We start from the raw sequence: 12573 nt of genomic DNA on the forward strand, positions 1-12573 counted from the left end.
TAGTATCTTCCACATGCAGAGAGTGTATCCAAGAATGAAGCCAACATATGAGAAAGCACAGCCAAGATACAGGGGAAAAGATACTTATCATGCTGTCATCTTTGGAGTCTCTGGATCCAGCCATACTGAAGCCAGGCCTACCCCTGGACTTGTTAATTATTGGAGCAAATAAACTTCTATTTTTAGCTATTTTGAAATAGGTGTTTGTCATTTGTAACTCAAAGAGTCTTGGCCAAGACAGATGCTGGCAGGGAAGTAATTCGATTCCAGAGTAGGATGAAGGAAGAGATATTAGCTTCTCCACTACTCAAGAGTGAAGAGAAAGGGAGAAAGGGAGGGTTAAGAGAAAGGGTTATTTCCCAAGTAAGAGTTAAGCCTGATCCCTTGACTGGGGACCCTTGCTTTACAGGATTACACTTTTTGGAAAAGATAATCTGAGGATTTAAGAAGCTTTACTAATGAATATAATAGGTACTTATTAGGTAATTAATACCACACATTATTTTGTATGTTGCATAAATCTAAATAGTAAATATTCAGCAATTTCTCAATGCCTGTGTTCTCACTAGACCAAAAGGAAACTCTTTCACAAGAACTAGCCACAACAGAGGAAAACAACAAGTTCTGGTGCCACTGTGGTTAAAGCACTGGGCTGTTAACAAAAAGGTCAATGGTTTGAACCCAATAGCTGCTCCATGGGGGAAAGATGAGGCAATCTGCTTCTGTAAATATTTACAGCTTTAGAAATCCTATAGGGAGTTCTACTCTGTCCTATAGGGTCACTATGAGTCAGAATCAACTAAATGGCAGTGAGTTATTTTACAGTCTTTATAGATGCAGAGGACCACATCTTTCTTCAACTGAAAAGCTGGCTGGTTTGAACTATGAACCTTTCAGTTAGCAGACATGGTGGTAATTTCCAGAGACTCATTTAGCACATTAATTACTATTAATCTTCAAACTTAATTAATAGATAGAAATGGCACATTCTTTTAATTTACTTCATTAGTCAAATGAGCTTTCTAATTAAGATTTACAATCTACAAATTTATAAACTTGTGAATGGCTCCAAACAAGGAGTACTATTAACAAGGGTCTGCCTGGTCTGACAAGGGTTCTCTCATTACTCCCTGACTGGCTTGAGAACTTGAAAAAAGGTGGAGGGGGGGGGTCCTAATTTTATTCCCTGACAGTTTCTAAACAGGATCTTCAGTTAAATATATTCAAATTATTAACTGCCATACATAGCTATTATTCCCAATATCATTTCCACTCTCCATTAAATTCAACCAAAAAATTGTTATATCATATTAAGCAGCAAGTTGGATGCTTGTTGGCAATTATTACCGCTACTTTTTTTTTTTTTAAAGTTTAAATTTGGACAAACATAAAAATGAACTTAACTTCTAATTCAGATCCAAATGGAAAATGCACTATGGGAATGGTACATAGAAGGAGTCTGTGGTTAGATCCAGCAAACAGACAAATGCTGTTTCATATTATATGCTAATTAGCAAACTAATCAATAATATTTTCACAAGACTACTGACAGATCTAACTACAATCTAGCTTTGGTCTCTCCATGAAAGAAGTCAAAGAACAGAGGGATGAAGAGCTTTACTGAATCATGATTTCTCCACCAAGGTTAACATTTTTAATTAACATGTTTAAAGTATTTATTACGGACTAGGTTGCTCAATGCTTAGAGCACAAGCAAAGCAGAAGCACCAAAATTTTTGTTTTGAAACAATACACTATCTAATAATTAAAAAGACACAATGAAGGAATCTCCTGGAGAGTAGGAATTAAATTTTGTTGGATTTTTTATACTTCCTTTACAATTTATTCTTATTATTTTGAATTGTATAGGCAGGATGCCATACATTTTTCAGTGCTCAGTGTTGGTTGTAAAAATTTTAATCTGGCCTTCACAATGGATAATACATTAGGACATGGGACTCTAAACACAGGGATTTATTTGATTCATATTTACATAGCTTAAAATAAGGCAAAATGTCTTTTCATGACCAAATAATTATTCATGAGCAAATAAACTCCAAGGATAGGAAAGGAAGATTGAATGAGAAAATATGCATGTCAGGAAAACATGACCAAAAGGAAAGTATTGTATGTCTGCTTCATTATTGATGTATAAACAACAGCCACAGAGCCAAATGTATCAAGTGGAAAAATTAAGAAAAATATTTACAAATTTAAAAATACTTGTGGAATTGTAAATCTACTTTACTGATAAATAAAGCTCTGAGTTCTAGAAGTGATAAGTTATCTGTGATATAAACTCAAGACATTCTCTCCCTTGTAGATTTTCTTTAAAGAACAGTATTACATTTTGGACAGTGTTCCATCCTGCAGAAAAGAAACCACAGGACCATTTTAATAGAAAGAACAAGAAAGCTACTTCAAACACCATTCTTTGTTTGGAAAGGGTGTAAGTAGTGGGAAAATGCTCCTGACTCAGTTCACTAAGTCGTCACTTGGGGCATTTTAACAGCTGTGTAACTCTAAGTAATTGACTTAACCTCTCTGAGCCTTAGTCTCTTCATCAGTAAAATGGGAATAAAAGCAAGACCTAACTCATAAGGCTATTGGGAAGATTAAAACAGAAAATCATAGCACACTGTCTCATATAAAAATCACTTGGTAAAACAGTAGCTTCTATTTATAGTTTTTCCCCAAAACAAAATACCGATTTCTTTAAAACTGCTTTGGCTGTTTTCTAAGGCAGACAATCATTACCAACCCCTTTGCCTCAGGATGGATAATCCTATGGAAGATCAGGGCATTGTTCCCACTGACCCACAGCTCAGAATCCTGGGACCATGAGTTTGGGCATTTTTCTATGTGGCAAGTCTTACCTCATAGTAACTCTGGACAGCGTTCATGAAGGCTTCGTCAGCCACAATCTGTGTTTCTCCGTTGAGAAAAGCCTGGAAACGGTCCTTAACTGTCTGCAGCTGCTGTTTGCTGATCTGTAAGAAACAGAGAAGAAGGGGGGAGTGTGAGGACTTGTTCTAGACAAGGATCATGGCTACTTTACACTGAAAATGCACAGATGCAGTGGTGTACTGGGGCTGGCTTATACAGGAGCCCAAGAACTGATTGTTAAATTGGCAGGAATTCTGACAGCTAGTTGTTAAACATAGCCATTATTAAAAATCAAAAAATATAAATGTACAATTAAAAACAAAGATGATCAAAACTCATTGCCTCCTGATGGTTTCATCATGCTTTACTATTCTTGAGATCTATGTCCACCATATTTATGTGGTGGGAATGATACATAAGGTGTGCACATTTCTTTCTAATTCCATTTGCAGTGCTATCTCATTGGCAGGTTGATAACAGCCAATGTTATGTAGACCAAGGAATCTGATGTTGTTGTTGTTAAGTGCCGTCGAGTCGTTTCCGACTCATAGCAACCCCATGCACAGCAGAACGAAACACTGCCGGATCCCGCACCAGCCCCAGAATCCCTGATTTTAATAGAAAGAACATGAAAGAAAGAAATAGAAAGGAATCTGATAAGTACTACAAATGAGTGGGTTTTTTTTTTTTTTTTTTTGAGAGATAGCTGTTACACATTTAATAGAAACATATATTGCATGGGCCTCTTGTTGTCATGTGCTGTCAAGTTGGACCCGACTCATAGAGACCCCTCCTTGGGTTTCCGAGGCAGTATCACTATGGAAATAGATTGCCCCACCTTCCTTCCGAGAAGTGGCTGGTGGGGTTGAACCGCCAGCCTTCTGGTTAGCAATCAAGTGCCTTAGGCACTATGCTACCAGAGCTCCTACAATAGGCCCCTAGTTGTTGTTGTTGTTATTTGCCGTTGAGTCGGCCCCGACTCATAGCGACCCCTCCTTGGGTTTCCAAGGCAGTATCACTACGGAAGTAGGATTGCCCAACCTTCCTTCCAAGGAGTGGCTGGTGGGTTTGAACCGCCAGCCTTCTGGTTAGCAGTCAAGCACCTTAGGCACTATGCTACCAGAGCTTAGGTGGTCTGAAATATCCCACACTAAGGACATCATGATGTTATGCAGATGTTCTCAAACTTAATTGCTGTTGTTTCATTTATGACCACATGAATGGTATTTAGGGAAAGCACACATTTCCAGATTATGGCATAAATAATTTAGGCAGTAGGTTATGTACATTTCCCTGTTGTATCAACCAATTCCTTTCTTTCTCTACCACTCAGGAAAACATTTCTAAACAATTCCTCCCCATTTTCTCTTCTCCACTTTTTATCAGGCTGTGTTCCACTGTCCTTCCATCTCAGCACAAGTAGCACTAATTCATGAAGCCCTTCCCAATTCCTAGCCTAGGGTAGGACTTCCTTTTGTATGATTCCACAGCACATGCTTTACTTTAACTACTTGTTATTTATGATTAAATTTGTTAGCAAATTTTCTTCTCTTGGTATTTTGTTCATCAATGTTTCCCCAGGGCCGACCTTAATGCCTTACACAGGGCAGGTGCTCAATAAGTGCTTGTTAAATGAATGAATAAATGAACTTTGGCAAGATATCCTTAAATCAGTTCTAATTTATATAGAGAAAGTCAGCTACAACTGTGCCATTTTTAACTGTTAATTGTAAAAGTTATACTTCATACTTGACAATGAACACTGTATCTGAGAACTGAATCTTAGTAGTAACAGTAAGAAGATCATTTTTAGGCATAGCACTGTTGCCTACTCTATCACAAAAGCTTTTCTGAAACAAGGCCCAAGTTTAAATAAATAAATATTATCTCATCCTCAGTTTTTCCAACTGACAGATGTTGATAACTATAATTACTCATTGCCTCAGGCTGGTGTATTGGTTAGTTTTATGGTTAGGTTATGGTTTCCAGTGGTTTGGCCAAACACTAGTCTAGTTGCTGCTCTATAATGTAATCTAATGTAAACTTTAACATAATTACCTTCCATAATGGAATAATAAATTGATCATTAGAGGTCATACTAGTGTAGGGTAGATCCTAAACCAATCCTAATTATTTTGAGTTATAAGACGACCAGAATAGACACAGGAAACACACACATATAGGGGAGGACAGATGCCATGTGAGGAGAACCAAGAAACCAAGGACTGTCTGGGGCTACTGACAAGGAAGGAATCTACATGGCCAAGACCCTGATTAAGATTTTCAGTTTCCAGAACTAAAAGAAAGTAAATTTATACTCTTTAAAGTCACCCACTTACAGTATCTGTGTTACAGCAGCACTAGGGAACTAACACAGTTGCTTATGGTTTTCAATGACCATTTGAGGTTTCTTCATATATTATTATTAATTACAAATTGATATATAAATTTAAAGTCAATACAATTCTTATAGAAAATAAAGTTTAAAGCTTTAAGAGCCTAAAGCCTGCCTTGACTTTTGACTCAATCAAGAACAAACAATATAAAAAACTGTTGTGAGAATGGACATATATCGGGATGTGGGTAGTTTAGCTAATTTTTGTGAGTTTGGGTGAAGTAGGAGCTCTGGTGGTGTAGTGCCTAAGGCATATGATGGCTAACCAGAAGGCTGCCGGTTCAAACCCGAATAATATAGTTAGGTATAAGAGATTTTGTTTCTCCCTGATTCGTACTTTTTATGTTCCAGGGTACCACTGACAATGCTAGCCAGGTGTAAATTTAAATTTTCTAATTGTTGTTGTTGCTATATGCCATCAAGTCATATAATGTGTCTATAAAAAATTTTCTAATAGCCACATTAAAAAAAAAGTTGAAATGAATTTTAATAAATCTTAACACAATATATGCAAAATATTATCATTATACCTGTAATCATTGTAGAAAAATTACTGATGAGCTATTTTATATTCCTTTTTATACTAAATCTTCAAAATTTGGTTTTATTTTACATTTACAGCATATCTTAGCTCAGATGAAACACACTGGAGATATTCAATAGCCACATGTGGCTAGTGGCTATCTATGGGACAGCACAGGCCTAGAGCACAGAGATAGAGTTCACTTATGGCCACTTATGCTTTTTTGTTTTGACCCAGAGATGTGAAGATCAGTGAAGTTGTACAGAAAATCAATTATTTTGTATGTACTTGAAACCATTTACAATAAAATATGAGGTAGTGATTGATTTGCTCATAAAAATGACACCATAACACAAATTTCTTTTAAATAGGCCATCTTTAACTGGCCTAAGTCACAAACCCTTACAACACCAAACCAGCAAAGGCATCTCACAGAATTCCTTGCTCAGAATTCTTCCAAAGCTGGGTCCACGTCAGATTTGTGTGATTCTGGAGCATAGGTGGTAAGGCAAGAAGCCTTGTTTTTGCCATAAATGCTTGAGTGGTGGAAATAAAATTAGGTGCCATACAGCAATCAATTAAGACACATTGTTGACCAGGCCAAAGCCATTATCTCTCTAACCTTTAGAAATAAGCGTCATACTCATTTATTTTGGAAATTTTACAGAGTGCCTATCATCTGCACAATCCGGTATTAGGCCCTGAGGGTTCAGCGTCAACCAACAACAACAAAAAAAAACCCTGACTGCTGACCTCAAAGAGCCTAACAGCTGAGGTTACACACTGAGAGGAATCAAAATAAATAGGGGATTGTCCTCAGGGACCTCATAATCTAGATGGAAAGGAAAAAGCATACAATTCAGCACACTAAACTCTGTTTTAGGATTTCAGAGGAAAGAGATCATAGAATATCCAAACTCAATGCTGTCAAATTAATTTCAGTTCATTGTGACCCAACAGGACAGAGCAGAGCTGCCCAATAGGGTTGTAATCTTTATAGAATCAGACTGCCACATCTTTCTTCCACGGAGCAGCTGGTGGGTTTGAACCAAACCAACCTTTCAGTTAGCAGCCATGTACTTAACCACTGCCATCAGGGCTCATTTTACAGAATATAAAGGCCTCATAAAGAGAAAAAATCTTCAGGAACATTAATTTCAGTCAAGTTCTGAGAACACACATCACAAAGCCAAACATCTCACACTTCCCTCACCACATCAAACTCTTGGCAGAGGAGTTAGGGGCATAGATTCTAGTAGCAAAGCCATGGTGAAATCTGAGTTTTATCACCTGCTAGCTGAAAATCCACTACATTTTCTCATCATTTATTAAACAAGCAGAGTGTTTATCAACTCGCTAGGTATGTCCCACTGGGAAAGTGACAAATCCTTTTTCACCTCAGTTTTTTCATCTTTAAAATACGGCCAATATTGACCTCATAAGACTGTTAGGATTAAGTAGTTAAGTAAACTACTCACTGTAGAACATGGCACAGAATTAATGCTCAATAAATCTTAACTGCTGTGATTATTAACTTTCATCTGTGTGTCTCTGCATATACTGTTCCCTGAAGAATTTCTTCATGTGAGAAAATTTCATACCTATCCTTCACAATTCAGTGCATATGCCTCTTTCCAGACCCCTCCAGGTGAGTTTGTGACTTCCTCAGTATTTGGTTCATAATCCTAAGAGAGCAGTTCTAAGGGTGACCACTTCTTCATCTTTCAGAAGCTGAAGAAAATTAAGAGAAATCCATATGAGCCAAAGTAAAAACTTGAATATATCCCACCTGAATTGGTAGACCATTTCAAGAACAGATTTGATGCAGTGAACACTAATGACTGCAGGTAGCAGGATGGCATCAAAGACATCATACATGAAGAAAGAAAAAGTCACTGAAAAGAAAGGAAAGAAAGAAAAGACCAAAATGGATGGCAGAAGAAACTTTCATACTTGTTCTTGAATGGAGAGTAGCTAAAGCAAATGGAAGAAATGAAGAAGTAAAAAAGCTGAAGATTTCAAAGGGTGGCTTGAGATGACAAAATAAAGTCTTACAATGAAATGTGCAAAGATCTAGAATTAGAAGTCAAAAGGGAAGGACAGGCTCAACATTTGTCAAGTTGAATGAACTGAAGAAAAAAATTCAAATCTTGAGTTGCAATATTAAAGGATTCTAATGGGAGTTCTGGTGGTGTAGAGCCTAAGGCACTTGACTGCTAACCAGAAGGCTGGCAGTTCAAACCCACCAGCCACTCTTTGGAAGGAAGGTTGGGCAATCTACTTCCGTATTGATACTGCCTCGGAAACCCAAGGAGGGGTCTCTATGAGTTGGATCCGACTCCATGACAGTGAGGTTTTTTTTTTACAGGCATAATATTGAATAGTGCAGGAAGAATCAGAAGAAATACACAGAGACACTATACAGAAAAAACAAAACAAAACAAAAAAAAAACCATTGGTTGCTGTCCAGCCATTTCACAAGGTAGCATATGATCAAGAATCAATGGTATTGAAGGAAGAAGTCCAAGCTGCACTTGACATTAGTGAAAAACAAGGCTCTAGATATTGATGGGACACCAATTGAGATGTTTCAACAAATGGATACAATGCCTGAAGAACTCACTTGTCTAAACCAAGGAATTTGGAAGACAGGTACCAGGCCAGTGACCGGAAGGATCCATATTTGTGCCCATTCTAAAGAAAGGCAGTCCAACAGAATGTGGAAATTATCAAACAATATCATTAACATCATATCCAAGTGAAATTTTGATGAAGATAACTAAAAAATGGTTGTAGCAGTACACAGACAGGGAATGTCCAGAAATCCAGCTGTATTCAGAAAAGGATGTGGAAAAAGGCAATCAATGCTGATTCAGATGAATCTTAGCTGAAAGCAGAGAATACCAGAAAGATGTTTATCTGTGCTTTACTGACTATGCAGAGGTCTTTGACTCTGTGAGTCATAACAAATTATGGATAAAATTACGAACAATGGGAATTCTAGAACACTTAATTGTGCTCATGAAGAAGATGTACATAGACCAAGGTGCTGTTGTTTGAACAGAGCAAGGGGATACTGCATGATTTAAAAATCAGGAAGGGACTTAGACAGGGTTATATCTTTTCACCATATTTATTCAATGAATCTGGAGCAAGTAATCCTAGAAGCCGGATTATATAAAGAACATGGCATCAAGATTGGAGGAAGACTCATTAACAACCTGCGATACGCAGATGACGCAACCTGGTTCGCTGAAAGTGAAGATGACTTAAAGCACTTACTGATGAAGATTAAAGACAACAGTCTGCAGCATGGATTACACCTCAACACTAAGAAAACAAAAATCCTCACAACTGGACCAATAAGCAGCAACACAATAAATTGAGAAAATATTGAAGTTGTCAGGGATTTCATTTTACTTAGATCTACAATCACTGCTCCCGTGAAAGCAGGAATTAAGAAACCAAGTGATGCATTGCATTGGGCAGATCTGCTGCAAAAGACCTCTTTAACATGTTAAAAAGCAAAGATGTCACTTTGAAGACTCAGGTGCACTTGACCCAAGACATGATATTTTCAATTATCTTGTATGTATGTGAAAGCTGGACAACAAATAAAGAAGACTGAAGAAGAACTGACCCCTTTGAATTATGGTGTTGATTAAGAACATTGAATATGCCATGGACGACCAGAAGAAGGAACACATTTATCTTGAAAGGAGTACAGCCAGAACACTCCTTTGAAATGATGGTGGTGAAACTTCATCTCACATACTTTGGACATGTTATAAGGAGGGTCCAATTCCTAGAGCAGGACATCATGCTTGCAAAAGTAGAGGGTTAGTCAAAAAGATGAAGACCCTCAACAAGATGGATTGACACAGTGATTGCCACAATGGGTTCAAGCTTGGCAACAATTCTGGGGATGGCGCAGGACTAGGCAGTGTTTGTTCTGTTGTCCATAGGGTCACTGTGAGTCAGAACCAGCTCCACAGCATCTAACAACGACAATAAATGGTGTCCACTAGCTTGACTTCTGTCATTAAAGATTAATTTTGCCTGTTCAGGAACTTGATGTCACTCTTCCGTGTTTGGCTTCTTTCCCTCAGCACTGTATTTATGAGATTCATCCATGTGGTCAGGTGTAGCAATAGTTTGTTCATTCTCATTGGTAAGTAGTATTCCATTGTACATTCTGCCATCATTTATCCATTCTGCAATTGATGGACATGTAAGTTTCCTTTCTTTAAAAAAAAATAGTTATTCTCATCATCTTTCTTCTCGACATATATTTCACAAGTATAAATATCATGTGTCTCTTATTTACTGTTGTGCTTCCAGTAACTGACACATAATGGGCCATAAACAAATATCTATTGAAGGAATAGAGGATCTACTTATGTGTACCATGCACAGTGTCAGGCTCCAGAAGTATAAAATGAGAAGACACAACCCTGAGTTCTCCATTTTCTTAAAGCTTAGTTTGAAATTGTATATTTAATTCCTTAGCACCCCTTTGCTGACCATTTTCATTCATATGAGTGAATGAAAATCTCATGTAGAAGCTCACATAAGCAACCAGTTTAAGGACCAATCTGTGGGCCAGTGTTAGCTCTGGATAAAAGTTAACTGACCTAGATAGGATTTGATCCTGGAGGTGACCTTGCATGAACAAACTGAAATAATTCACTCCAGGGTAGCTGACAGTACAACTCTAAATAGACAACCAGGCTTCTACGAGCCACTTACAGATGCCTCCTAAAACAGAAGCCCATCTAAAAAAGTGGCCAAAACATACAGAAACCACTTTGGCATCAGGTCAGAATTCAGAATGTAAGTAATGAGTTCCAAGAGCAGAAAATCTGAAAAGGTGAGCAGTAATTATTGTGGAAGATATGCTGCAGCAGCATTTGCTAGAACTATTCAGGTATTCCTGGTTCAGTCCACCTCATTAACTAAGGCCTGGAAATTCCCACTGGTTTTGGGCAGTCTAAATTACTGCAGCTTTCTGGAGAAGTATGAAATGGGATCCACAGTGGAGAGAAACTACACCTTCTAAGCAATGGCCTCAGGAGAGGTGATGATGTCAAAGCAAGCTCAGGTCAAATCCTGGCTTTAATCTAAGTCCCTGGGCAAGCAGGTAAATTTACTTTTCTCCTCTGTAAATTGGAGATAATTTTATTTAATCTATAAGAATTTTTTGAGAAGTAGATGAGATAATATATGTATCTGCCATAAAGTACGAACTCAGTAATAAAAACAACAACAGTAGTTATTATTCAGTTTTTATTTGATCCTTTCCTTGCTCTTTTAGTTACACTGGTGTTACATTCTCCAGTCCTTTATTCTTTGGCCTTCCCATTATAGAGGCTGGAAAACCAAATATTCCTTTTTTCAGCCCTCATTGCAGCTATAGTGGCCATGAGACAAATGCAGAAAGCTGATGAGGGTTGTCTGGGAAAAAACTTTTGAATCTGATGAAATGGAACAAACCTGGTGGTGCACTTTTTCATTCCTCCACTCCCTTTCTTCCACTCAGAACGTAAATATATTGGTGAAAGCTGTGGTGTCCATCTTGAGACCATGAAGGAAAGGCCAAGAGCATCACTGATGTGTTAGACATTACCTTTTTGACTAACTGAACAAATGTTTGAAACCACCCCTCTAGCCTTCACATTTGTGAAGAAAAAGGAAATCTCTACTTGTTCAAGTCACTGTGCGTTTTCTCTTACTTGCAGCCAAATGCTTTTCTAATGGATATACATAGTTTTTTCCAGTCATGAAAATATACCATTCCTGGCTCATTACCTATCTCATTATCTGATATTTCACATTTATAACAACAGTTTAAAAACAAAAAACCTACTATCCAACTACTTTGTGCATTAAGGAAGCAGTGGGCATGGCTGTGACAGCTGTGGAGCATCCCCTTCCTTGAGGAGGGTCTCTGGGTGGCCTCCAGGAAGCTGGGCCAACCTGCTGCATGCCCTCTGCTCCCTCCTCCTGGTAGAGGTGCCTCCTTTGGCTGCTACATGGGGCTGGCCTCCTCCAGGCCGGCACACAGGCAGCATTGAGCCATGAGTGCCTGCTCTGGGTTCCCAGCTCCTGTATGACCTGAGGCCCTGCCCCTCAAAATTGCCATGAGTGAGAAGGGAGGAAAGTAAGAGGCATTGGAGATGGTGTGTGGAAGAAATGCATGCAAGTTTAATGACATTCCGAAGTGAGCCAAACTGGACCTGAAGCCTCCACCTTGGTGGGACTAGGTGCACGGACAGGCTGCTAGCACCCTGGAAGGAAGCCCCAACTTCGATGAATAACCAGGCCTGGAGGGCAGAGCAGGCTCCAGCATCCTGCATACAGAGCTTGCAGGGGTGGGAGTGAAGCCCTGGAGGCGGCTCCCAGAGGGAAGCTCTGACCCAGGGTAGGAGAAAGGTGAAGAGGTTAAGCTGTGGACCCTTCAGTCACACAGTCTGGCTTTATCCAGCTTTGTCTCCTCTAAGCCTCCTTCTCTGCAGAGGAGTAATCCATAACTAGACTTAACACAATGATAAAGACATCAGTAAATCATAGGTACTATTATTTCTATGATCATATTTTCTAATTAAAAAAAAAATGGGACAAATAGATGGTTTGAAAGAGAAAAAAAAAAAAAAATCCTGCCCTTTCACATAATGCAGATTTTTGTGAAATGACCAGGTCTTTGGAAACTAACCATGCAGATAAGTTAAGAGCGGGTGTAAACACGGTTAGTAAGGTGCTTGTTGTTTAC

At 38.5% G+C, this 12573-nt stretch overlaps 1 protein-coding gene across 1 annotated transcript in view; it reads right to left on the minus strand.

Moving 5' to 3' along the window:
• Nucleotides 1-12573, minus strand: part of CADPS (calcium dependent secretion activator) — a 741642-nt gene that overhangs the window by 603509 nt on the left and 125560 nt on the right. The window contains exon 2 of the mRNA XM_042780468.1: nt 2877-2990. Coding sequence (XP_042636402.1) covers nt 2877-2990 — 114 coding nt within the window. The remainder of the gene's footprint in view (nt 1-2876; nt 2991-12573) is intronic.

This window comes from Orycteropus afer, unplaced genomic scaffold (assembly GCF_000298275.1).
Source record: "Orycteropus afer afer isolate SDZICR_OR568_19922 unplaced genomic scaffold, OryAfe1.0 scaffold00041, whole genome shotgun sequence".
NCBI lineage: Eukaryota > Metazoa > Chordata > Mammalia > Tubulidentata > Orycteropodidae > Orycteropus > Orycteropus afer.